The sequence below is a fragment of the Meleagris gallopavo genome, chromosome 5, assembly GCF_905368555.1.
Source record: "Meleagris gallopavo chromosome 5, MGAL_WU_HG_1.1, whole genome shotgun sequence".
Classification (NCBI taxonomy): Eukaryota; Metazoa; Chordata; class Aves; order Galliformes; family Phasianidae; genus Meleagris; species Meleagris gallopavo.
In genome coordinates, this window is record NC_139408.1 from 30179567 (window position 1) to 30207510 (window position 27944).

At 39.8% G+C, this 27944-nt stretch overlaps 1 protein-coding gene across 3 annotated transcripts; it reads right to left on the reverse strand.

Moving 5' to 3' along the window:
• Positions 1–27319, reverse strand: SCG5 (secretogranin V). Of its 3 annotated transcripts, none has more exons than XM_085225060.1 (6): positions 26878–27319; positions 25555–25787; positions 12096–12245; positions 9054–9166; positions 3933–3986; positions 1–633 (listed from the first exon to the last, which is right to left on the reverse strand). In XM_085225060.1, the coding sequence occupies exons 2-6, from the start codon at positions 25766–25768 to the stop codon at positions 538–540; spliced, it is 627 nt and encodes a 208-aa protein (XP_085081186.1). In that variant the 5' UTR covers positions 25769–25787; positions 26878–27319; the 3' UTR covers positions 1–537. The 3 variants fall into 3 exon arrangements, with proteins under 3 accessions (XP_085081186.1, XP_010709899.1, XP_010709900.1); XM_010711597.2 differs by having other exon boundaries at positions 26775–26911; XM_010711598.4 differs by lacking the exon at positions 26878–27319 and adding an exon at positions 26507–26604.
• Positions 27320–27944: the final 625 nt, after the last annotated feature.

Consider the following 27944-nt stretch of genomic DNA (forward strand, 5'->3'; position numbering starts at 1 on the left):
TATTTTGGAAAACGTCACTTTGCAAACCTTGTAGATTGCTTAAATGTTTATTAAAATAGACCGAAAGCCAAAATTCTCTGGTTAAGATAAATACTTTGTCTTTGCTAAGTAACAATATTTGTGAACAAAACATAAAACTATAATTTTCATGTGTCAAACATAGTAACATTTAAGATTAAATGCTAAAGTCAGACAGGGCTTTTTTTTTTTTTTTTTTACATCTTCCTATTTACAAGCTTCTCATTAAGATCATTTACCTCACATTAGCTATTAAAATGACGAACATTTTAAAAGTTTTCTCCATGACTAAAATAAAAATAACAGAAATGTCCTTTTACCATAGCTTAACAAAAACCAGAACCATATTTTTGTTATCTAGGAGAACATACTGTTATAAATACAGCTGTTTTTCATCTGCAATTATATAAACAATAAACATGCTGCCATTCACAAGGATTTTAATAGATTATTATATATAAGCAATATTACGATCTAGTGGAGGATGGCATGAGTTTTCTTCCTTCATTTTTATTGTACTTATTCAGGACCCTTGTCTTCATCTGAAAAATGTGGAACAGACTTCTTTGCTACAACATTGTCCAATCGCTGCCCTTGCAGATATGGGTTCACACTCTGAAAAAAAAAATTAAATTATTTACACTTATTAGAAGCAGGGAAATGCAGAAAAGGTAATGAGGAATAATGGATGTATAAATATATTTCTTATCTGTCAAATACTTACAGACCAAAAAAAGGAGAAAATCTATAGTCAGTCCTTGCTTTTTTTTCCTAGTACTTCTGTGTATATGAGAATTTACTGTATAATACTGTGTGTGTGTGTGTGTGTGTGTATATATATATATGTATGAGAATCCACTGTAAGAATAACCGTTGCCTACACCACAGTGCAGGCAAGTGGAGGAGGCCTGTCCTGAGTGTCAAACAGGCTGCGCTAACGCTGTCCTTGTGCTCTGCTCCTCCTTTTGCAGGTCAAGAAAAAGGTAGCAGGTCTACTCTCCTTGCCCTCAGGGCAGGACAAAACTCATTGAGAGCATACAGGTACACTTCAGCTTAAATCACTGCTCCCTGGTGGGCCTCAAGCTGGGAGAAAATATAGTTACCACAGCAGCTTTGACTGATGTCTCTTCTTCAGCTCATCTCCTCACTGGGAAACCCATTCTTGCTTCCTTTCTTGATGCAGAGATTAAAAAAAAAGAAAAAAAAAATGCTGGCCCAGAAGCAGAGCCAAGCGAGGCCTTGGCGTAGAAAATGGCCTCATACCACTGCCAGAAGGAGGGAATGCTGGAAAGAAGATCCTTGGCAAGGGTCTGCCTTCACTTTGCGCCATGTAAGCAGCCCAATGTGAGACTGAAGATGAACAGACCTTGTCTTATACTGTTTGGACATCATGGTCATGTAGAAAGCCTCTGCTTGAATTTTGTCTATGCAGATGAAATAAAATGTGCTAACTGTATTCTCAAGTATCAAGTCATTTTGCAGAACTCAAAAATAAACTGAAGTATTATTTATACCGACTGTATCTGCATAAACAAAATTCAAATATATGTTCTATTCTTTACAGATATAGACAAAAAATTTAGTGCTGCTTTTTGATGACAATAAAAATTATTTGCCTTTCCAACGATAAACTTTGGAGGAACACAATTTTTCCAGTATTGCCTGATTTTCATCATGCTGCTGCAGCATGGAAATTACTTTTCCTGAGATGGTTCTTTTACTAAAACCTGTGAGTTCATAATAAGGCATTATATGTATGTGTGCTAATAAATGCACAAAATATTTATTTTCAAATAATTATCTGTCAGAGCGGGAAAAGTTTTGGGATTTGTCTCTATTTGTGCCAAAGCTCTTGGGTTTGTCTGTTTTTGGAGAAGAGATCATTAATGCTTGATCAGAGCACAGAGCAGCCCTTTTGCTTTGTTGTATTGTTTCTGAATGCTCTGCTTGCTACAAGTGAAAACAGAAAAATAGTAAGAACCAGAAATGAATGTGGAAAAATCTTTGAACATAAAACTAACACTAATTTAATGCTCTAAATTGTTAAAAATAAGACACATGTAAATGATTTGTTTGTGTTTGCTAAAAGAAGTTCTGTTTAATGTTAATTTAGTGAAATTCAGCTATTGCATAAACTTCTAGGAATTATTTGAAGATTCTTAGGAAGATTAATTGGTCTTTTTTTGGACTGGTACTCGCTAGCTACTTTTTGAAATAAAGTAAAAGAGAATGAGAATACATTAAAAAAACGAATCCCCAGCAGAAAAAAGAGAACGCAAAATATAATGCATAAATTCTGGCTGATATGGCTAAATTTTTTTTAATTCCATACAGCTGTGCTGAACTCAAAGCAGTGGGGTTCGTGAGTACCTTTGTGCATAGCTCCAAGCCCACACCAATGTAACTCTGTTGTTACAGAACTGTCAGACATTGAGGACCCTAGCTTATGGATTGGAGCATGCTTGAGCCCAGTTTCAGCAAAGGGAGAGTCGCTGATTAAATTACAAGTTGCTGGGGGCTGCCCATCTGTTGATGCAGTGAAAATTCCAAACTGTTCATTGGATCATAAGTAACCATTACAGTATTGCTCTCAAAATAATAGAGAAATGTTTGCAATGATAATAAATTTACATCTAAATGATACACCTGGGCTAAGAAAATAAATTTGCTGCAAAGCAAGAAGCTGAAGGTTCATCTCCTAAATTCTGGGCTGTCCCTGGCTGCAAGGCTATCATGTCTCTTCAGCCATTATTCCTTTTTTATCTATCTGATTACACCAGTCAGCTTGCAAACAAAAAAATATGTCTTTTTCTTGTGCCTGTGTTGCACTTATTACACTGTTTTAATGAGCAGCAAATATTCCTGTTTCAAGAATAAATTCTACTTCAGACTTAAAATAAGGTGTCCGCACTTTTTCTCTTAACAAACTTGAAAATTAATTAAGCGTAAGCAGGAGGCAGACACTGAGCTGAAGGTAGATCACTAACTTACGATCAAACCATGTCTATTACCAGTGAGAATTCAGCCCATCCCTTTCTGGCAAAAACTTTACTTTTGAGAGTTAAACAAACTGAACAAACAAATAAATAAATAAATCACCTTCCCTTGAACTTCAACTATTTTAACTCAATTTGACTTAATTTGCAGTTTAAACTGTGCTGTCGTATTTTACAAAGCTACTTTTTGACAGAGAGTTAGACTTTGTAATGTAAAGTCCTGTTTTCTTTTTGTGAAAAATTCACCAGCAGCAAAACTAAAGACTCTGCGGGAAAGGGATTGCTTGATAAAGGACAGACTGAACTGCTGAAAAAAGAAAGAGAGAATGCAGTGGTTGAACAGTGCAAAAAGTCTCCAAAGGATTCACCTCATCCTTCCTTGTGCTGGGGCTGGCGAGGTGAGGAATGTTCTCCTCCTGCTCTAACCAGCAAGTGGGACATGGAGCTGGGAATTTAACGCTGAGCTGTGTCACGGTGTGCAAGGTAATGGAATGACATTGGCTTACGAGCCAATTCTGCTGCTATTCACAACCAAAAGAATATTGAAATGCACGGGAAGAGGTGATTAATTTTGCCAATATTTTTAATAGGAAACTCTTTTTTTTGGTTTTAACGAAACTTAAAGAATTTCAAGTGGGTTTATGCAATCAGAATCTCTACAAATAATACAAAGTTTGTGAACAAATGCTTTGAATTGAAGCGTGGCTTCTGAACACAATGTGCTATGTAGAAAACTACCTCTTGCACTCCATGGGCAGTCATGGAGCTGCTGCAGCAGTTTATTACAGAAACTTCCTGACTTTACAACTACCTGAGGTGTAATGCAGACACATTAGACTAACTTCATTTCAACGGTATGTTTTTATCCTTATTTGCACTCTAGAAGATAAAGGAGCTATAAATTATTCTGATAGTTACCCTCTTTCTTCTTTTTGGACCACCGTTAATCTTCTCAAAGAGTAAATTCTTGCTCTGGAAGAGGAGAAAAATGTAGCCATCAAATTCATTTCATTCTTCTAAAATACTGCTCTTGCTATTAAATACTTGTGAAAGTATTTAAGTTCACTTGGCATGTGAACTTTTCAGAAGCAAGTTTAGATGGGTGCATAGTTTTACGGGAAAGATAAATATATCCAAAATGTTAGCAGGAAAACTCGAATAAAACACTTGCAGTTCTTCAGGAGCAGTCAAGCTCATCAATGATTGCAAAGCTGCAGTTTGCTACTGTGCTGCACTGTATCTTTGTTTGTGCTTAGCAAATAAGGATGATAAGTACGTGCTCAAATAATGACATAGATTGGAAGTTCCACATCATACAGTATAAATACATATATATATATTTAAATATATAATATTTATTTTATATTAATAAATAAATATATATATTTAAAAGAAAAAAAAAGAATAAAAAAGATAAGTAAGAGGAGAGGGATAGGGAGAGGGAGTGCTGTCTCTGGTACATTTTTCTTTACACTTGAGGTGACAAGCACAGAAGCAAAAATACTTCCCTTTTACAAGGGATTTTCTAATTCATTTTTAAAATTGCATTCAGTGTCATTCCTACTGTTTTGTTGTCTTTGCTTATTCTTTTCCAGATATCAACACTTTCCAGAACAAAGTTCTGCTGAAATGAGTTCTGCGCCAACTCTTCCTTTGTTTAAGTAGTGCCCTCAATAAAGTTTAAAAAAACCATTTGGTCCATAACATTTTTAATGGCAAACCTTTTAAAAACTGCCAAAAACATCTTGGCAGAAAGGAAAGTTATGATGATGAGAAAAAAAAACACACACAAAACCCCTTTGACCATGGTTTATAAGAACGCATCCACATATTGTTATATTTCATACAAGTAGTGAATTCTAATAAAGTCCGGAATAACACACACATGCTCAACACATTTTGTTTCAATTGTGTATCATGCAGAAAAACAAAACAAGCCTAACCTGAAAATGGAAGGAGAGAAAAGTTACATGTATAAAAGCTGAACACTGTATAAACAGGACCATTAATTCTGTTATAAACAACTGACCTAATGTTGATTATATAAATAGAAAGTGTAATTCTAGCACAAGACAAATTCACCAAACACTTCTACCCTCTGCACAAGCTTGATATGAGAAAAAACAAACATTTTCAAGTGTTACAATGAAATCTGCCAAAATTGTCTGTTTTGTACTTCTTGTGTTCATTAAACCCAAAATTCGCGAGGCCTATCTCTTGCCCAACCTAAGTTATTTTATCTCAACTGTGCCAAAAAGGAACAGAGATGAAGTTGGCCAAGGGAGACATTCTTGGCTAGTCATGTGTGCAAACTTGCTTAGGGAAAACGTAAATTTAACATTTAAAAAATGTAACATTTAAAAAAACAAACCAAACAAACAACAACTACAAAAAAAAAAAAAAAAAGAACCAACACAGACGTGTAAACTATTTTCTGTAGAAACCCAAGCACCATTGAATCCCCTCTTCATAAACTATTTGAATTTATACTTTTAACGAGAGGAAAAATATTGTTGCTGAAATAAGTAGACTACCTAAGTTAATGTTCCTGTTACTCCAGAAAATTCCTTATAATTGAAGTGTTCCTGCTCAAGATGATGATATTGACCTTGTCTGCCTGGGAATGTGCTAAAATTCTCCTACTTTTCAGCATTACGTGTCGTGCAAAGAAAATGGGCTTATAGAGCACAGTCAACGAGTGTGAATGAATGGCATGTCACAATTCTAGAAACACATCCCACTGCATAACAGACTCAATTTGCCTGTGAAGGGCTCCCCTTCACATCTTTCACCTGGAGCCCAGAGGGAGTGAAGGCACAGATCTCCTGGAGCTGGAGACAAAGCTCAGCTGGAGACAAGCTGCATGGCCAGCAAGGAAATGTGACTTCAGGAGCATGGAAGAGATCTCCTGTCATCTTTTAGGGCTTCAGAGCTGCAGGAACAACCATGGCACAAGGAACCAATGCTTTGTTCTTACTCCTGGAGCTTCCTGTGCATCTCCTAGGTACTTGGAGGTGGGCATTTAAGGAAGAGAGCTCAAGAGTTAAAATGCTTGCAAGCAGTGCCAGAAAGATCAACCCTTTGATCCTTCTGAGGTCAGGGAAACTTGCTTAGGTCAGTAACAATCAGCAACTCTGAAATCTGGGCTTGCACAATTATTAAGCAAAAGTGAAAAGGGAAATTGCATTAGCAAGGCTGCATGCTTTCAGAAGCACTTTTTTGTTCCCATATCAGCCAATGTGCAGCCCATCAGGAATATCAAGCATGACAATTTATATCTCCAGTCAGTCACTCCACTGAACTTGACAATGTGTATCTACTGTCTGAAATTGAAGGGGGGGCACCAAATTCACTGTAGCCCCCTAAATAATCACCGCTCCCAGCCAGATATTTTAAAATGTCAGTTAGCAAAGCAGATGCACTTAACATTGCTCATTGCAACTGAAGCTGGAATAAAATGAAATCTGTGAATGACTACTTTCAGGATTTCAGTAAAATTAGGAAGCCAGAGATGGCAGCTTCTTTTAACAAGGAGTTCAATTTGTTGCCTGTTTTTATCCCTGCTTCCTATTCGCCTCTCTTTGTGTTGGCCCAGTTCCCTTCTCTGCAGCTGATAAGCACAACTGGCATTATTTCTACCCTGAGACTGAAATTTCATCCACTGCTTCAGTAGAAAGAAGTGTTGTTGAAAAATACTGTTGCTTTTAATTTCCTATTTGTACCGATACTGGTGTCAGAAAATACAGCTGAACTTCCTTCCTCTTTTTAACCCCTACATGTGGTACTGGTTAGCACTTGGGGGTTCAAAACCTCATTTGTATGTAAGTTATGTACTTGTATTGTAAATACAAGTATCTTCATGAAAATATTTCTGGGTGCCAAGAACACTTCTTCAAACCACTCAAAAAGTCAAGCTGCAAAATACAAAAAAGGCAGACCCAAATGGACAATACCTGCCTCCTACACAAAAATGTCTGAAGTGATGGGAAAAAAAAGTTCTTTAGCCTGAAATCTCAGAAATGGTTTTTGCACACTGGAGTCATACCCCATCTTACTGTTCCCACTATGTCTACACAAGAAGGATAAAAAAGGGTCTTCTCTATGTGAGGGGAAAGGAGGGAAGCGTGTAAGCTGTGTATCTTGCCCTATCAACAGATCCTGTTCCCAGACTCCCAGAGGGGAAAACATTGATACACAGAAAATTCCACCAGACAGAAGGATTCTTCCTGTATCTTTCCTCTCCCTACCCAGTGTACATTTATCATGATTTGTGTATTAATAACTTCATATGTATTAGCAAATATTTACACATGATGGTTGGCATCTGAATGGAATCGCACGTTGCTACACAAGACAGCTTCTAAGCTTATTTACCATTGTGAAATACATTACACTGAATATTGCAGTGGTCCACCAGCTTTGCAAACCACCGGAGTTGGTCATCAAATGAAACCTTTATAATAGCTGATTTTTATAGTGCTTTTCTGCAATTATTATTCCAGAGAGGGAAGAATAACCAAAACAGCCATAAAATCACTATCACTGTATTTCCTAATCTTTCTAACATGCAGTGATATCCAAGGAGGAGGCAGCTGGGGCAATACTCATGGAGCTCGTCAGAACATTTACTCATGTACATTACCAGCTGTTTCATCTCTAATCAAAAAGATCTGGGCTTGGCTCCACTATAGCTAGATATGATTACTGCTTGGGACCTAACGCTCTTTTTTTAATCCATGTGTGAGTAGTTTTTTCCCTGAATTAGCAGTGATGGATGGAGAAATGAAAAAAAAGGCCAATGTTCACTAGTGATTACTTATCATTTGTTAAAAATATAGGTTGCTGATGACAATGCAGTACGTACACTGATTCTGAAATCATGCTGCAGGCCAAAGATCTGCAGAAGTGTTTTTATAGTCTTCAAAATGGCATTATGAAACTAAATTACTTTTGAATAATAAGAAAACTAACAGCATTATCTGGCATAAATAATAAAGTTCACCATCTGGTGTTTTTAAAATGAAAACCTTTGATGGTAATTACTTAGAACACAATGAAGGTTCCAAAATTTGGATTTTTGGCATGATTCTCTCTAGAAATTTAGCACTCACATAAGTAATTAAGGCTATAAATCTTACACTGGTTCGATCGTGAATGATGAATCATTGTCTCACAATTACAGCAGAAGAAGAGACTGCCAAACTTGTATATTTATCGATACATGCTTAGAAAACACTGGCTTAGGGCAATCTTAAGAAACGTGCTGTAATAATGCATAATGAGATTTCGTGATTTGCTCTAGAAGCATAAATTATGATCATTGTTATTGTTTTCCTGGCGCCCGAAGATGGATTTGGGATTGGACATTCAACTGATGTAATCTAAGATTAAGAGGCAGAGCTCTCTTTGGAGCCTCTAGCCTGCAGAAATAGTCTAGCTGGAATTATTAAAGTATTGTATGCGTAGAGCGAGAGTTTTGCCCTCAGTGTAGCACATAACGCATAAAGTAGGTTTTCAATGAAATCCAGTAACACAGCTCTGGGAAAGGCCACTGATGCTCCACTTAATCCAACAGCAGCGGAAGGGGAAGTTGCAGCTGGGTAGCAATGTTGGGGGCATGGAGCAGACCTAGGGACCCACTGCTATACCAGGGCTGCTCCAGCCCAGTGTGTGTCAGGCTCTCACGGGGGCCCCACTATGTTTTGAAACCTCATGCTAAAATCTGCACTGAGTTTGGTTACAGCACAGTGCAGTTCGAAATGTGGTTTGCTACATTTACCACGCACATACATAGTTGTCATGCTTTGGGACATAATGACAGAATGATTTCTATTTTCTGCTTCCATGGGCTTCTCATCAATCCTTCTTCCTAGCCTCTATTTCTGTATTTTTAAGGGCCAGTTCATCTTTCTGAGAAGCTTCCTTCAGGGTGACAGATCTACCAGCAACGAGCCCATTACGCTCCCTGTGAATCCTGGTATCCCATGGAGCAAAGCCCAGGGCCACACGTGGCAGACCCACTAAGAGACAAGTACTCACCCACTTGCCAGTGTTGGGATAGTTGTGCTCTGGATCGAAGAGGTGCTGGTGCAGCTGGTACTCCCTGCTGAACTCCGCGGTGTCTGGGGTGTTCTCTAGGCACCCATCATCCACTGCAAAAGCACATTAGAAAGCACAGAGTGTTGTGTTTAGTGGTTTTGAAATACTGTGCCACTTTTAGCGATAAACTTCTTAAATGTGGTTTTGCAGTTTAAAAGAAAAAAATCTAAGCAACTGGACAACTGGAAAGTACCTATTTTTGTTGTTTGTTTCTCTGTTTCTTTTGAAAAGAGTTTGTCAGGATGTACATAAATCTTTTTTAAAGAATACAACTTAATGAAACACTAAAACTAAACAATCTTATTTTCCAAGTTCTCCTCCCTCCTTTTCGTTTCTCTTTTAAATCAGTGATTGACATTAATTTTACATAGAACTGCATGTTCTGCTGATTTGGATGGGATCCTATTTTCATTTTTTAAGCCCACAGGAGGTGATAGAAATTGTTTAGGCAATACTTTTGAATTTCATGGTGAAATGAGTCTGTAAGAAAAGGCAGTTTCCTGCACTAAGTAGCTCTTGGTAGAGCTCCATTTCTGGCTTGCTATTTTGTTGAAAATGGCTGAGAATTGTTTACATGTTGTAAGTTCCCTTTAAGAAACATGATGTAGCAGAAGTTGTATGCCCCAGACATTTCTGCAGATCAGTAGCGAACACGGTGAGTGCAGAAACCTCCATTATCACAATGAATGATTTTGCAGACAGTGTCACATCAAGGATAATAACCTCTTAAAAACTCTTCTTATGGACTATTTACCATTTAAGCAACTTTTCAGGAAGTTGAGGCCAGACCAGCCCTTTGTGCAGAGCCTGCTTGTGGGGCTCCATTCCTACTGCCAGCATCAAGTGCTTGCAGCCCCAACAGCTCCCAGCCATGGCCAAGCAGATCCTAGCACTCAGAGCATTTTGTGGGGCAGCCAAACTGCTGCATCTGCAGGCACAGACATTCCAGAGGGGATCATCCCTTCTGTCCCTGTGTGATCATCTAATAAAAATCTTGCAGAGGGACTGTTTTTCCCTTGGATATGGGAAATAGACAAGGCTTGACTTAAAAATGAATTAATGTAATCCTCTAAGGTTTATTCTAAATCCAGTGGATTCTCCCCTCTCTTTTCTCCTTAGGAAGAAAAAAAAACATCACCAGTAAGAAACAGGGCAAAAGTAAACACGAAGGCTAACTAACCCTGAAACCACTATAGTTTAATAGTTTCTTAAAAATTATGTCAATCTTAGAAGGGACAGGGTTAACCCAACAGAGAAGAAGGTGACAACAGAAACATGGATTATCTCCTCACGGTGTGGTGTCTATGCCTTTGTGTCTTCTACCCAAAGAGCAGCTGGACATGTGTCTGCCCTCTGTGACTGCTAATCAAAAAGTCTTCAAGCCCAAGTGCTTGAGGCTTATGTATTCCTGCTGTGGAATGTGCATGTGTAGACAGTGACTGGAAAAATTGTTTTCCATTAAGCAAATCCACAGACCTGATTGAGGAAGGCCTCCGGTAATTTGTATGCATAATACAGTTTTAACAGTCACCACTTGAATTTCCATTTAAGGCTCTGAAAAACATTTTACTCTAATCCTAGCAGATGCTATCTTCACCCACAGCGTACCTATGGCAGAGTTTATCTATCTGCACAGACTGCACTTCTCAAGGAATTCCTCCTGTGCTCAGGTCTGACTGTACTGTTCTGAATAACAACTTTTATTTCACCTGAGAAAGAAAAATTGAAGGGATTTTCAAGTAATTTCTCTGGAAGCCATGCTTTTATTATTATTATTATTTTTAATCTGGTCACTAATACAGGTTGGATGGGCAAGCAAAAAATGTTCTTTATCTAAGAAGCATATTACTGTGTGTGAGGAAACCTAAAAACCATCATTTGCAACCTGTCAGACAACAGCTACAGTGAGCAAATGGAAGATGATGTGTTCCTTCAGAAAAGACACAGTCATATCACCAAATGGGCTGTAATAGAAGCCAGTGAGGAAAACTATTTGATTTTTTAGTATTTTTGAATGAAATGTAAAAACACTGTTTGAAAAACTTCCCATAACTTTTTTTTTAAATCAATTCTAAGCTAGTTAGAACAGTTTTAACAAAAATACAGCCAACTGTTCTGCATTATCCAAGGAACATAAATGAAGACTAAACAGAAAAGATTTTGAAAAGATCTCTTAGCTCACAAATAAAAAATGAGAGACAAAAAAGAAGTGCTCATTCCCATTCCCCATTCCAGCCAATGGGCGTTTTACTACTACTTTCAGTACTGGAAATCATTCCTTGGCTCAAATAACAGGAAAAAGATCCATTTCCTTAGGGTATGTCTATATCATGCACACAAAGTGCTGTTTCTAGGTCCTTGAGCACTAGCCACTGAGGATGCACCCAGCCTCGAGGTGCGGCAGGGACCCACAAGTGACCCAGGTACTGCACCGTGATCACCTTCCGCTGCTCTGCACAGCTCACTCACTGGTAATGAGTTGGGGTACGGCCACACAGTGCTCCAATTCTTGGCGCAGATGCACCCTCAGTGAGCTATAAAGCCATGTGGATGGGAGCCAAGGTATCTTAAATATTGACTCATGGTCTGGGTTGGAGATCAGGGCAGACAGTTTCATTCCTCTTGGCACAATGAAAGTCTCTAAAATAAGGGTAAACCTCATCTGTACAGAACGATAACTTTTTTCAGGATCCAGCCTAAAAATGAACTCTCTCAGGAACAAGATGTTGTCATAAATCTCACCATCTTTTCTCCAAGGTCAAGCTGATTTCTTTCCCCATACCTTTTCTAGCAGTCATATATCAGTGCAGGAGGTGCACATATTAAAAGAAATCTCATCTGGAACACCTGAGTGCTCTACAGGTCTGTTCCTGGCATACAGAATGAAAGGAAACACCCACTGGTGATAAGAGTCGTGCTGCTTAGTATATCACTAGGAAGCCCAGCAGCACAGCCCGTACAGAAGTGTCATGGCAGAATTACCTGTTTTCCCAATAGGACAGGGGTTTGGAGGGTTGGGATAGCCTTGATCTTCACTGAAATCCTTTGGTATATTATCTCCTGTCAGTTCAGCCACGATGTTTGGGATATTGCCGTAAGGACCCAGGTGCTGGAGACCCTCATGTGCACCACCTAGCGAAGATTTGTACACAGTTGTTTTACAAGATGAAAAGCATAAGACCAATTAAAAAAAAAAAATTTAAATGGAGACAGATCCTAGTTTAAGTTTCAAAACTGTTTTTGATACATTGGCCATGATTTAAATCAGATGACTTCGGTAATGAGAATTGAAGCTAGGAAACAAAGTCAGCCGCTTATTATAAACCTCATTTTCTCAATTTTTAAACTATGCAAGTTATAGGTAAGTAAATGCAAAGAAAAAGGAACATGAGACAATAACAGAAATTAAAATGTTTACTTCACAATCATCCTCACTCACTGATGATGTTATGGTTCAGTGCCGCAAGTAGTAAATGAAGAAGATACAGTAAGACAGTATTGTGCCAAGTTAATGACACTGTAAAAAAAAATGGGTCCATGCATACAGCCTAGAAATACCTTAGTAAATTCAGTCGTGGGAAGGAATCTAGGATACTGTACCAAATTTGGTTGTATACACTCATAAAGAAATATTTTAACATTGAAGCACCTATTGAGTGCAAATTTGAGTTTCCTGGTGAAAAGAGATGTATCCAAACACACCTACACTGCAGTCATTTTGGTGCCTTTGGCACCTTTTCTTAACAGGTGAGTTATGCGTTTATATTTGCCCTGTGGGACTCGGGCACCATGCAAGGTCACTGCAGCAATGTGCCACGCTGTGGCAGTGCAGCAGATCACCATAACCCCGCAGGGCAGGGGAAGGAGAGGTGCTGCCTGCTCCTGGGCAAACACAATGCAACCAGTGTCACACAACTAATGGGAACAGAGAAGGCAGAGTGGCTCTTCTTCCACCCATGCACCTCAGCCTGCACTCCTCCACTGTGACTTCCACAAGGGGTCTGGGAAGCAAGCTCAGGCCAATCTCTCTTTATTCCTTTCTACAATTACTCATGTGCTCAAAGTTGTTGCTTTCTGTGCACACATTACTGGTCGAATGTATCTAAGTTGAAGCCCAGCTGCTTGAGAAGTTTTCTAAATGCTATTGTAGAGCATTCTTTTGAATTTTAGACAAATGAAAACTTAGTTTCAAGTATGAGCTTATGCTCTGCCACAAAACAGATGCCACAAAACAGATGCCACACACGCTGCAACAACAGCTAATGTGGCTATTGAGAACTGAGACAGCTGTGTAATGGCAGAGCAACACTTTGTACGACTCTAGATAGGGAAAGGTAGAAACTCACAGCCCCCTGATAGACTCCACTAACAATGAATTTGTAGAAGAAAAGGAAGAAAAGGAATTTGTACAATGGGAAAATGTGAATTAAAAAGTGCAGATAAAATAGGGTAACTAGCACGATCACTGTCTGATCACTATAAAATCTTATTTTCAATTTATATAACTTTCATAGATCCAAAAGGTAGGAACAAAGCTTCTCAAAATGCATCTCCTCCAGAAAAACTCAAGCATTCCTGCCCTGAGTCAGAAATAAATACTACCTGCATAAACGGTATCCTATATGCAGCTAAGCACTGAAAGCTAAAACTTTGCCTTTCAGAAACTGCTAACTTGAGGTAGTCTTAAGAAATTTCACCTCCATTTCTACACTGAGAAGTACTAGTTCTGTCAAGCTGTTTGGAGATTGCAAATGACCAATTGGAAGTTGGCATTGTAGTACCAGTTAGTATATAAGCATATGTCTTTCAATTTTATTTGCCTATTTTTTCCCTTTAAATACAAGTTTCTTATTCTGTAATGCAGTGTTGAAAGTAAGTTTTACACAAACATATATGTAGTCCTGTTAAAACTGTTTGCAACTGTGTTATATGAGGTTTTCCCTTATAGCTGACCACAACACCTGGCACTAAAGCCAGAAAATTGTTATACATGCTATGACTTTATTATACATTTACAGTGTATAACCAACACAAAGATGATGCTTGTAAGAATTGTATAGTTTCACAGTCATGCTATGGTTATGCATTAAAAATTGTATAACATACATGTAATCTAATGTCACTCAAACATGTACTGTACAGCACAAAATTTTTCTTTTGTACTGAGCTCCCTCACATGAAGATTGATTGCATATCTGTACTTAAAAGCATCAGATTATGATTCTGCTGTAAACGAGAGAACCACATAATCAATACGTGTTTGAACATCCTGTATACAATGTGGTTCGCTACGGGACAATCCATCAGATGCAAGCGTATCTACCCTTGCATGTGGTGCAGACCTCTTGGCACCAAAGCTCCATCCATAAAGAAAACAGAGGTACTTAGCAGGCTCCAGTGTGCTGTATATACATGCAAGTTTAAACTGACTGCCAAGAATCCCTTTGACTGAGTGCAAAACAATCTTTTTATATTAATATAAAGGATTGTTTCCTTTAGGTCTAAATGTTCAGGATCATTTAAGGGTTTTTCCTTTCTTTCCGAAAGAACTGGAGACAATAGCACCTGCTCTGGTGCCATAATTTAGCACACTTGAATGATTTAATAGTGCTAGTGAAGCTCATTCCTCATTAACTGTGATAAATAGCACACTAAGTCAAGACTGCGATAATAAAAATGAAATGCTATGAATATACCAAATGGGAGTATAATGTATGGTAATGCACAAGCTGCATTAATTTGGGTATTGTGATGTTACTGATCTGAAGAAACATATCAGAATTAAACACACGGCAGCTAACAAGTCAAAACATTGTAATACAGACATATACACTGCCATGTAAAAAATAGCATGAGATGGCTCTCTTGAACTGGGACCAAACCTTGAGGCAGAGACTGAAGGAAAAAGACAAGAAGACTAAATATTGAGGAACTTTTTGTAATTCCCTGTCCAAGTGCAGCATGAGAGACACCACTGTTGAACTGTTTGAAACCAGACTAGAGAAACCAGAGGAATCATACAAAGAACACTCATGTAATGAGAAAGAGCAGACTGTAGAGGCCTATGTTTTTCTCATCTCTGCTTACTTCTCATATGAACTGGCTTTTGTGCACACCATATTAGCAAAAAAAAAAAAAAAAAAAAAAAAAAAGCAACCCGCTCCCTTTCATGCTTGTGATGTTTCTGAAAGCATGTGGTTATTTTAGTTCCCTACAGGATAATCTAGAAGTTTAGATCTTTTAGACTGAGGTCTGTATTGTCATAACTCAGCTTTGAATTTCATTTAAAAGATATACATACACGTAGCCATCTTCTGATATTTGTCGTGAACTGTTGCAGAGTGAAGAAGTAAAAATGGATCAATACATCCCTGCATTCGTGCAATTCTGGAGACCTCTTTGATTATCTCACCAACTGCCAGTGTCATCTCCATTGGAGATACTTAGAATGACTGAAAATCTCAAATGCCTTCCTTTTAAGCTCATTTCTCTGTAGCAGCAGTACTATTCATGCGTATGGGAGGACAATACACTCTTGGAAGGAAAGGAGAAAGAAATAAAGGGGAAAAGGAAAGGAGTAAGAAGTCTCCTGCCAGTATTAAATACTTTCCCTGATGAAACAGATCTGATGGAAAAGCAAAAGTTCTGGTTGCTGCTACCTCTACTAGTGGCACAAAAAACAACTGATCAAATCCGTTCTCAGAAGCAGTCCTTCACATTGAATACAAACAGCCAGCCCTGCTCTCTGAAAGAGCCATTTTAACAAAGCCAGAGTATGGGTTTTCAAAAAATGTAAAATGATTAAAGAACATTTCAAGAGAAATAATGGGGCATGCTTCCTTTTCAGTCTGACTAGAACAGTTTCCTGCGTTACTGTATAGAAAAAGTTACCCCATTTACGAATGCAGAAAACAGCATTGGTTTGGCCAATCAGCATAGGAAAACAAAATATAACTGACTTTGAGTGGCAATTGTGAGTAAACATATCCAAGGTACCAAATTAAGACTTTTTATTAGCAGAGTAATGCACACTGTCCTAGTTTTCACTTTTTGCTCTTAAACATCCATTTAGGAAAAGATTCCTGAAGTAGCCAAGCCCTCCCCAGATGCATGGGGAAGCATTCCCGAGTGAGAAGTGCTCCTCTTACCGTCTTGATCTGCACGAGCTCCAAGAACTGTGAGCTGCAAGGGAGGACTGCCATACCTTCTCCCCTTGCGCGAGGCTCTCGTGGGCTATTAGGAGATGAAGCATGCAAAACCTGCCTGACACGTCCAACCTTTTGCCATTTTTCCTCCCACAGTGGTAAGTATGGGAAATGATAGATAATGAAATGTATTGCTGGAGAGGAATTCCTCACATGGGGAGACTCCTGGCAGCTATTTGCAGCCGCCTTGCGTTTCACTAGGTGTGCAAAGCAAACTGACCTGCCCAAGAACTCCAGCAGAGAGCATCCCAGCTTTGTTATTTCTCAGCTGTGAGTTAATTAGTGAAATTTTTAAAGGTGTTAAATAGAAATACAATATCATCTTTGCTACTGTGCAAAATGTTTTGCTAATCTAGACTATTAATTCTTATTACTGGTAAAATCTTCAGAACCTTTTCCAATGAGTCCTCTCTGATCCAGAAATAGTTAATTTTCCTTCTGTTAGCTCTCCATTCCATCCTGCACTTTTGATATGAACCACTCTGTCTACTCTCCCTGTGTCACTGTGTCATTCAAAAGAGACGTCTAATACCTAATCAAAGGTAAATTTGCCAGTGTGCTTTCTGATGCTCTTGTATCTTAAAATCAGACACCAGCCACTAACTTCCTTTTCTTTTCTTTTATTAACTGCAAGACCCCCCACCATTTAATCTGGTTAATTCAAACTATCAAAAAAATCCTAAATGCAAAAAAAAGCAAGCAACACATTTTCATTTTCTTTACCCTTTCCAACATCACCAAAAGCTTTAAAGCCCCCAGTGCTATTTTCCCCTACATCTTCAGCTAGTGTCATCCAAGAGAGTCCCACTCTTTGTTGCTGAGACTTATTAAGGTCAGAAAATGAGAAGCAAAGAAGAAATTGTAAACGATCACATTTTCTCTATTCCAGAAAAGCTGCTAAATTAAAGAACAGGTAGAAGAGCTCGCACAGGAGAATCACGAATGGAAAAACGCAAGCCTAGCCAGCTTCTCTACTCATTCAAGAGCGTGCGTGAGGAAACCCAAGAAAACTACAACTGCACTCAGACAAGTATCCTGAATTCCAGAGTCAGCTTCTCCTCTCCCTAATGGTACAAAAATATTTATAACTATAAAGATTGTTCTTTCTTTTCTCTGCAAAGGAACACATTTCTTTCAATGTCTTTTCTAAAGCTTTAAACACACACATCACACAATTTCTGATCTCATTTCCAGTGAATGATTCACTTTTATCCCATATTTTAATTACAAACAGTACAAATAATTAATATATGAAATGCTTTTATTGTGAAATAGTTGGGACAAAGCAACGCCCATGCCTCTCTCACAAAGAATTTATAACAGTAGCTTATATGCCATTATTAGTCATTATTCAAATTGCAAAGACAATACAAATATCCAGCTGCTCACTTGTTGACAGAGCGCAAAAGAAATCTTAGGTCTCCTTCAGCTGAGCAGTCCTGTAATGGTGATATTAATTTGCCCCGCACCCTGAGCAGAAAGCTTTCTCACTTCACCATGTAGATAAGCTCCTATTTATATGAAGTGCGACCTGCAGCAGCAGGTAGCCCTAGCCACACTGGCTTCCAGCTTCTGTGCATCATTAGCAGGGCCATGTAGGAGTTTGTCCAGGAAGCAGCACACACCTGCACCTGGCATAGAGTGATCTTGCCAAGAACCTTGTGAGGAACACGTGACTTTACGAAACAGAGAGGAAGCAGATGGCCTAATTTATCTCATGAGGTACAGGATGCTATTTCTTTCCTATGAATGCAGTTGTGCCAAATAAAGACCAGAGGCACTTTATTTACTGGCACTGATGTTGGCCCTGTGAGATGTCCAAAAGATCCCTCACTGCCAACCTACCCAGGCACTGGCACCCAATGGAGTCACCAGAGGTAGGAGCAGGCCAAATACTGCTCTCCAGCACTGTGATAGGGACTTGAGTCAGGCAACCTGCTGCATTTGTGCAACCCTGTGGGAGGAACTGGCTTCTTTCAACCACTTGCCCAGTGGCCGGGAACATTCCACCCCTTGTTCATTCCCTAAGCAGCTGTGAGGGCACTGCTGAAAGCATGCACAATGGGAAGCACAAGGAGAATAGTTTTGGAAACCCCTGGAGCATGCCAGAGATCCTATCTGCTGCACACTGCACCACAACAAAGGAAAGCAAGAATCTCCCCTTTGTCCAGAAGTTTATAATATCTTTTCATAGAACTAAATAAATAAAGGAATCTTTTCTTACTGCAAGTTAATTTAAAATCCAAATGGGAGCGGGGGAAATGCACACGATGTGAGAACAATTACAAAAAGGTATAAATCCTAATAAATGCACCCAAAGACTTGTGTTATTCATGAGAAAGAACAAGCAGGGAAAAATATTAGTATACAAGAACTCATCATAATTTAGCTAATCTTCAGTGACAGATTTTTAAACACTTCTGGGCATTTTTCATTAATACATAAGATTTTGTAATCTTGTGTTAAATTTTCTGCCAACACAAGAAAACAGTGTACTGCAAAGCATCAGATAACACAGAAGCTATAATTTTTCATTTTCTCAGATTTGTTATCTCTCTTATCAGTTAATCTCCTCCTATCCACGTGTAAAATACATAATTTTCTGTATAACCATTTGTCCAATTGCATTCTAATTGATTAATTAACTTTGGGTACCTGAAATCTACCTCAGTTCCCACAGACCTGCCACCTGCCTTTCCCCCAGAAGGTCCCATCTCAACCTGCTTTGTCTTTTGGAATTACCTTCTGAAGATGGATTTGCAACCCACAGCAGAACTCTGTACCACACAGCAGCGGGTCACAAAGTCAACGTGAGGTTCCGAGAGCTGAGGTCGCTTTATCTTCTTGGTTATCCAGAACCGGGATGGGTAGTGACACCCATACTCCCTCCTGTCACCATGATACTGTGGGGCAAACTTTCTAACTCTTTAATAAAATAAAGAACAAATAAATCACCTGACTCATTTTTCTCCTGTTTACGAATTTACAGCTATAATCCATTTCATATGCAATTTCTTTGTAGAACTCTGTTGCATTGCTTGCTCAGATGAAGAAAACACACTCTAAAGCACCGCTATCATTTGGCTCCTAACTTTTAAATACAGAATTAGCATTCCACGCTGCTTCTCTTGGGGTGTGCACCACAGCCCGATATCTTATTTCTGGCTATATTTGACATCATAATTCTAGAAGTAAAATGCAAAGAAAATCGTAAGTAATAAAGCCTGTACAAATTAGTATAAAAAAAGCTTTACCATTTTCACTTTACATTACAAATCCAAGATGCCCATATTAAATTTTGAAGTAATATTTGCTGGATGTTTTCAATAATATGAAAACGGAACAACTACAAATCCCTGAGGGCAGGGACTTGTGGAGAGATGCTGAGGATCAATTTTTTTTGTTCGGTGTCAGACCCATAACGCACTGTTTGATGAAGCTCTTGTGTGCTTCAGCAGAAGACGACCCACTGTGAATGTAACTTTATGATGAACTGCAACAGGACTTTCTCTATAGAACAGATACAACAATCCAAATCCCGAGCTATTGTGTGGTCCCTTTGCACCAAACTGACACCGCAAAATAGCCCCAAAGCAGCCTACTGGCTGTGGGAGGTCTGCCCTAGTGCAGTGGCACTGAGCCAGCCCAGTGATGCCACTGCTACCCTGGCTGCTGGCATGGGGGGTGCAAACAGAGCATGGAGAATGCAGCCATAATTTGGCCATGTGCATTGATAGAGTGCTCACACGTCACTGCCTGTGCATATTTCTCCCCATCACCCAAAGAAACACAAATGCATAGGGGTACAAGCACAGCACACAGCAGCCAAAAAGCAAGTATGTTGTGGTCAGCCGTTCCTGCATTAGTTTCACAAAGTGCCTTCACCAGCAAAAGCTTGGGTAGCTCTCTGGTGAGAAAATTGCAGTGTCCTCCTGGGAAGTGAGTGACTTGTAGGTGCACTGCAGGGCAGACAGCAAGGCAAGCAAGCAATATCCCTTTTAATTTTCGTATTAGGAAAATGTAAACTGAATAGAAGTTATTAACATCTGTGAGTATTCTGCATGATTTTTCAGAAAGCATATTTCATGCAAAGTGCCATTTGCACAGAGTCTGTACCGTCAGTTCTTAGTAAAAATATTAAGGTAATGGTTCTTAGAGTTTCATCATCTCAATCAGGCAAACGCTAACTCCCTTTTTTTTTTTCCTTCTTTTTTTCTGAAACAAAAACAAGCATATATTTCCCTTCAAAATAGCTAAACAAAAGTCTTCCTTTTCTCAGTTGCTATAGGCAGTCTCTGCAAGAGAGTAAAGAGCTCTGTGTTCCCAAAGAGACATCATATTTTCATATTCGTACAAAAGATCAGGATTTAGGAGACATTATTGAATGCTTTCATTGAGGTTTACGGTATCATGACTCTTTCGCTCTTCACATTTCTAAGAAATAAAACCAAAACTACAGAATTGAACCAAAACCAACAACAAAAAAAATCAACAGAGAGGCAATGAAAGTGTAAGTAGAAAATATTTGCCACACTAAAAGACTTCTCTTACCATTTCGAAGTGCTACAAACTGCCCGAGCTGGACTCCTGGTGCCCCCGTGTGTTTAAGTGAGATGTTAATGCTTCGCTGCTGTCAGAGCCCTGACATTAGAGTCGCACATACGTTCACCTTTCTATCCCTTCTGCCCCCCGACAAAATGGCAACATTCATAAGCACACAAGGAAACAAAAGAAAACAGCGTGGTCTCTTGCTCTATAAACTCCCTGCCTGGCAGAAAAAAAAAAGCTTCATTTTTTGAAATGCTGAAGGCATCAATTTTATTCTTCGATGTTAACAGAGATGCAGCCCTGTTATTCTCAATAGGAAATCTGAATGCAGCATAGCGTTACTCATGCAGTACTTTAGTTTAAAAAAAAAAAATAGTAACCACGGAAACACAGTTACTCATTAAATAACAGCTTGATTTTCCAGATTTGGATTTTCTCCACTTCTCTATGCAGCACTGCTCAGCCTCTGCCATGCTATTTCTAATCAGATAAAGTAACAAAGAGAGAGTATTACTGTAGAAATGACAGCAGTTAGCGTGGGGTTGCTGTGTTTAGGAACTGGAGCATGTTCAAAAAGTAAATCTACTGAGTGGTCACCGAATTTGGGTGGTTCACAGTAATTTCCTGGTAGATTAAACTCTCTGTCAGGCACCTGCAATGCTCTACTCCCATCTCAGCATATTGGCCTGAGATAACAGGGAAGTGGACAAATGCAAATGGAAAAAGAAAGAGGCTTGTGTACAAGGGGAAATGGTTTCCAGCTGAAAGACGAGATTTACACTGGATATAACGAAGAAGTTTTCACAGTAAAGGTGGTGAGGCACTGGAACAGGCAGCCCAGAAACATGGTGAATGCCTCATCCCTGGAAACATTCAAGGTCAGGCTGGATGGGGCTCTGAGCAATCTGACCTAGCTATGGGTGTCCCTGTTCATTGCAGTGAGGTTGGACTAGAGGACCTTTAAGGGTCCCTTCAAACTCAAACAATTCTATAATTCTATGTATTTATAGACTTCAATATAAGAAATGACAGTAAATTCTCTTTTTAATTAACAAGTTGTATATTGCTGCTTTTTTTGTTTGTTGCTTTTTCGGTTGTTTGGTTTGGTTTTGTCCATCAGGAAGAAAACTATCTGCTCATTCTGGAAAGAGAAGGCATAGATAAATTCATTTTCTGAAACTTGTACATTTCTACATCTCCTAGCTATCCTTGGTGCTCAGCAAGTTTGTGACTGTGTTGACTACTGCCAAGTCAGCCCTAAACTTTTTTTAGAGGAAAAAAGACCATATATAGTTCCTTAAAACCACCAAAAAACAGTGTTTCAAGTCAGAATATGATGATTAACATTGGAAAAAATGTAGATACCAGAAATGGAAAATGGGCATAATTAGGAAACCTGTTTATGAACTAACAGCAATAGCATTTTTATGGATAAAATTAAGCTCTTATTCAGCTGGAAAAGGTTATGATGATAATCACTCAGAAATTTGAAAACATTTCATTATAATAAGGCAGTTAGCATAAACTTGTCTATATTATGGCAGCTTAAATTTGTTTCCAAATTCCAAAGCTACACCACTTATTTTTTCTTGACAGCACCTCGTTTGCAAGAGTACACATGTAATCAGTGAAATGTTGGACTTTTGGAAATCTTTTGGAATCCTGGCTTTGCTGAAACTGATGGCATGCACACTTATCAACACAGCTGTGGGTGTACACTAGAGTTTGTGGTGCATTTTCTGACAAAAAAATTTTGTTAGGAAAAACATGTTCAGAACAATTTTCTGCAGTAACAATAAATTTATTAAATTGTGAGTGGCAAACTTTGTTTGCTTTTTTTTTTTTTCCTGAGGTGCAAGATCTGGTCAAAATGAGAAACAGATGCAGTCTAGAGCAATCTGTGGGCTGATGGTGATGACACCGGCATGCGATGAGCCATGCTTTAGCTGTCCACACTGGCCACTGCAAACTGCGATCTGAAAAACGGATGGACGTCAACACTCTGGGCAGCTCAGAATTTCTCTCAGATAATACCACTTTCATACCCATTTCCACTACTTTCAGGCAAAAATTTCCAGTGAAGACAGCATCTCGTGAGAGTAGTTAGTGAATTACCATTTTGCTACGGATGATGTTCTTTATGAAAATCCTATTTTGCTATGAAATATTCCAGTCCCCGCCTCTCCAACTCAAACTAAAGAGAAAACTTTCACTGACTTCTTTGGTTGAATTTATAGAACTTCTGACCTTCTCTTTCTTCCTTTCCCTACCTCTTAGTTTTCCTCCTATTATCTCGTAGATCTTTAAAAGCACTTGCATACGTTAGCCAATGAGGATCATGTTACTGCATTAGGGAAAGCCCACCTGCATACCCCTAAGAACATGAACGGATGCCATCTAAAACCACATGCAGCTATCTCTTCCTTAGCTCAACCATAAATCGTTTACCATTGCTACATGTACTTCTGGAAATATTACTTACAGGGCCTTTCTCTGCCAATCAGACAATACCACTGCCAGCCAACACCAGCACTGCAGGCGCGGGCTTCATGGCTTCCACGTCTCGAAACTGCAGCTCGGGTTGTGTGCCACTGCTCAATTCTGGTCATTGTGTGATGGCTGCAAGGCACCCGATGCACAAGTGAGCATCAGTCTCGTGGCTTTGGTGGATCAGTGGGCAGATGATGGGTCACAAATGCAGCTTTTCAGATACCACCTGTGTGACTATTTTGCATTTCTTGCAAAACCAGACTATTTTGGATCTCACCATACCATGCTGGAAGTTCTGTTTCCAAAGTAGAACCTAAAAGTCCAACCCACTCTGCAGTTTTCACTGAAACTATGCAAAAACAAATATACAAAGAGGATAAAATAGAGTACTGTTAACTCTAAACTCTTTCTTAAGGTAACAGTTAACTAGAATTTTGTTCTCTACCAGTGATTTTTTGTTGGATTAGTTGTTCAATAATGCACAGTCTATATTTAAAAAGCAACTCACAGTGAATATTTACTGAATTATATGCACCTTTTAAAAAGGCAAGATAAGAAAATATAATGACAGATCATATTAACTTTATAACTGGAATTAACATTTCTGAAACATTCTGAATTGTTTTTTTTCTTCAGCTCCTAATCTGTTGTTTTAGCAGATAGCTCTACATACAGGCAGACTAAAACCACAAGAAGAAACCAACAAAAGGGCAAGTAGGTGCTATCTGAAAAACTTGTGGCAGAAGAACTGATGAAGAAAAGTGTTTGATGTGAAGGTTAGGTTTACATATCTGCTCCAATTTCTCTGCTTAAATATATATATATATATATATATATATACACACACACACACACACCACGTTTGTATCTACACATAGAAAAAAACTCAAGAGTCAGAGCCTTGCCATTTCTTATGCTTCTAAAGTGGAAAGGAACAGGAAAAGGGAAAGGAGAGAAAGAGAGAGATGGAAAGGAAATTTACCAGAATTTTACCAGAAACTGTTTCAACATAGTCAAAACTGATAGTCTGTTTCTCTACACATTAACCTTAATAAAGGAGGGAATAGCACAGACCAAATATTACTCTTTATCCTACTCTCTCTCTCATTTGAATCTGCAGAAAATCAGAAAGAGATGAAAGTTTATTTAGGTGTAGAGTGATCATGTAGAAATGCATATTCAAGTTCAATCTTCTCCTGAGCCTTCATTAGGGCAATTCTATCTCTTTGGTGAGGACAGCCGTTAGACCTTAATGCAAAGAAAAAACAGATGCAGACTTTCTACGAACTTCAAAACACTACATTTTGTGAGAGGCTTCATGTTGAGAAAGAGAAGGGCTGAGATTTTCTGCTGTTTGGATGTTCGCACGTTAATGACAATATTCTGAGTTGCATACCTTCAACATTTCTATAATCCCAAAGTAAGGGCCAGTTCATTACAATTCAAATAGCAATGCATTCTTTTGGTATTACCCTAATACCCTAACATTTGAGCCAGATGTTTCAGATGGTTTGCATATTTAGAAAAGACTGATTCCAAGGAAATTTTACACGCAGAAAGTGAGACCAGAACCGCTGGCCAAAACATTGAACCTGAGCCTGTTGCATTTATCACAGCAACACAGTCTTGAAGTACTATTGCTACATAGCAGGGAAATGGGCAGCTGTGTTCTTCCCTCTTCCTTCCCCTCACAGTGCACCAGATCATCAGTGCTTCCCCTGATGCTATACAGACCTCTGGAGAATGTCCGATCCCCCCTCTGTAAGGTTTCTCCCTTTACCTTTCATGACATTGCAAATGTTTGTCTCCTCTGGTCCACAAATGTTTCAAAAAATCCATGAGATCTGGGGCCTACAGCTTACATTTGTTTCATGTGAAACATACGTGTGATATAGGTATATTCAATATTATGGAAGAATTTTGCAAATTGTGTTATTATGAGGTACAAGAGATCAATAATTTCCAAGATAACGTAGTTCTTTCTACAAAGCTTGTACATAGAAATACACTGCTTCTTCAGCCCAAATCATTGCTTTAGGAAAGGTGAAAGATAGCCGATTCAAAAGCAGACACTGGACAACAGCAGGGTGCAGAAGCCTGTGATTTTAAGCTTGGGATATTCTGCATAGATACATCTGCAAAGCGCTAATTGTGTTTAAGGCATACCAAAAAATTCACCATAAGCAGAAGCCAGATACCTTCAATGCTCTGTGGGCCCACCAGGTTCATGGCCTGATGTGCTGGGTACTCCACACGGGGTCGGGCGATCCCCAGCTGTTCCATCACCCCGTGGAGCAGCCTCTGTATGTCGGCTTCAGAGACCCTGTCTGGAGTTCTGGTGCTGTGGCTGTAAGCCGAGGCCAACCCAAACAGCAGCAGGAACGTTGTGGTACAAAGCAGGGTGCTTGCCATCCTGATAGCCAACTGCAGCCTGGGAAAAATAAAGGGATCCGATCAGAAGTGGTAGTGAAAACAAAGTGGGGAATAACTCTCCTCTTATTGCTACACATCACAGCTCGCTACCCCAGCTTCTAGAGTCAGCTGAAGGTCTGTGAGGGACAAAGGGGAACAGTGAAGAGCTTGTTCCCTTCAGAAAAGAAAAAACAAAACAGTGAACTGCCCAAATCTATCTTTCTGTTCTGTGTTTCCCTGCAGTACTCATTGGGCAGCCACTGCAAACAAAATGGATCCACTGCTTCATTTAATGAAAATTGGTTTCCCCTTACATACGTGTTTGTTATGCTGTTTTATAAACCTCTGGGCTCAATATGAAGCTTTTTTCAGATGGGGGATGCTTCTCAAGCTGCATGCTTGCTCTGCCTGAAAAACCAAGCACTGGGAGCAGCAGAACAACCTCCATCATGGCTTTATTTCTGCCGTAAGACAAGAGGCTGCCTACTGCACATACATCACGTTCCCACCTGAAGCAGAGAGGGTTCATTTGGTTCCCCTGAATGCCTTTGACTAAACAACTACAACATACAGCTTAATTAGACACACACAAAAAAAATTAAACTAATCACTATTTTCTCAGGTTGAATTTTATTCAGAGCATTTGGATCCCAATGCTCCGATTCCCATCACACTATTACAACGCCTATCTTCAATCTCTTCACCAAACAAAGACCCTCTCGTCCCCCTCCCCCCCACCTTTGGCCGCCCGATTTCCCCGCACCAGACGTCAGGATGTTCCACCGCCTCTCGCCGGGAGCCTTGCAATGACTTTGAGGCAAAAATGGCTGGGGAAAAAAAAAAAAAAAAAAAAAAAAACACAAAACCCAACGCCGGCAATATTCCCCTCTCGCCTGCGCGGCCGCAGCGCAGCGCACATCCCCGACAGCCTCTGCAGGAGGCAGCTTCTCACAGCCCGAACCGCCGTGTACCACCTAGAGAAAATTACCCGCTTTCTACACATTACCCGCGCTACGAGGCGGAGGGCAGCACGGCTCGCCGCTGCCGGCGAGGAGCCGAAGGAAGCCGGGCGACAGCCCCAGCCCTGAGCCGCGCCGTACCGCACTCACCTCCGTCCCGCTGTCGGCGCGGCTCTGCGGGTGCAGCGTCTCCGCGGCCGCGCATCCTCCGTGCGCAGCCCCGGCCCCCCCGCCGGCCACCTGGCGCCGTGTTTGTCTAACGGGCATTCAGGACCCTCTGCGACAAGCCGAATGCAACGCTCCGGCAACTTTCGGCTTATTTTTGGTAGATGGACACCGTTACAGGGATGTCAGCTCGTTTCCAACGCCGCGCTCGTCTTCTCACCAGGATTTTTCTTCCCGAATAGGATGCTCTGCAGCTCAACTGCGGGCCGGCGGCATTACGTAACGGCAGGACACAAAGCGGCGGCACGGCAGCTCCCAGCATTTGCAGGTAAAGAGCTGCAGTGTGAGCAAATCAGCAAACAGCAGCTCGAGCTACCGTTAGGAGGAAAGACTGTAAGAGGATCTCTCTGTATCAGAAGTCTGTAGTTCATAGCACTCAGCAAAACAATCATTTCTAATAAGTGTTTTATATAATGACTGCTTCGTGTAACATAACTGTTGCTGCTGTGAATTTCGTGCCTTTCAATTTTAGAATGGAGATATCCACAGAAACCCCCAGCCTTGATGCTTCAGAGAGCACAGACCCAGCAACTGCTCTCAGCCCGATGCTCGTTTCCTACCCTCTGGTCTCTTTCTCCATATCAGTAACTTGCCCAGTGCAGGTCTCTACTGCTTAATCCTGCACCTGCTATTTCTACTCCCTTCTTCCAAACATCTGGTTACAAGATAAGGTGACCTTATGTCTAACAATTTTGTGGAACCTCAAAATCAAAGCTAAGCATTTCCTCGGACAGTCTTCATTGGATTTTAAGGGTTGGTTTATCAGCCCCCACCAAAATCTTGCTGATTTAAGTCTGCCAATTTGTGGTCATAAATAGTTTGCTTTTTTTCCACTTCCAGGTAACGTCTCATTTATTTTAAAGCCTCCCAGTAGCCTTAGCCTGCTGACTTCTGGAAGTGAGCCTACTTTCTTGCTTGCTTTGGATCTCAAACCAATTATTAGTAAGCAAAGACACTGAGCTAAGTTAGCAATACTCACACCCTCAACTATC

What these genes read in the sequence shown, in the direction of transcription:
- SCG5 (XM_085225060.1), bottom strand. Translation starts at nt 25,768, where the DNA reads ATGGCAAGCACCCTGCTTTGTACCACAACGTTCCTGCTGCTGTTTGGG. An exon ending in GGGCCCACAGAGCATTGAAG is followed by an intron (nt 12,246 to 25,554) that starts GTATCTGGCTTC and finishes AATCTTCGCTAG; the next exon opens with GTGGTGCACATGAGGGTCTC. An exon ending in ATCCCAACACTGGCAAGTGG is followed by an intron (nt 3,987 to 9,053) that starts GTGAGTACTTGT and finishes CTCCTCTTCCAG; the next exon opens with AGCAAGAATTTACTCTTTGA.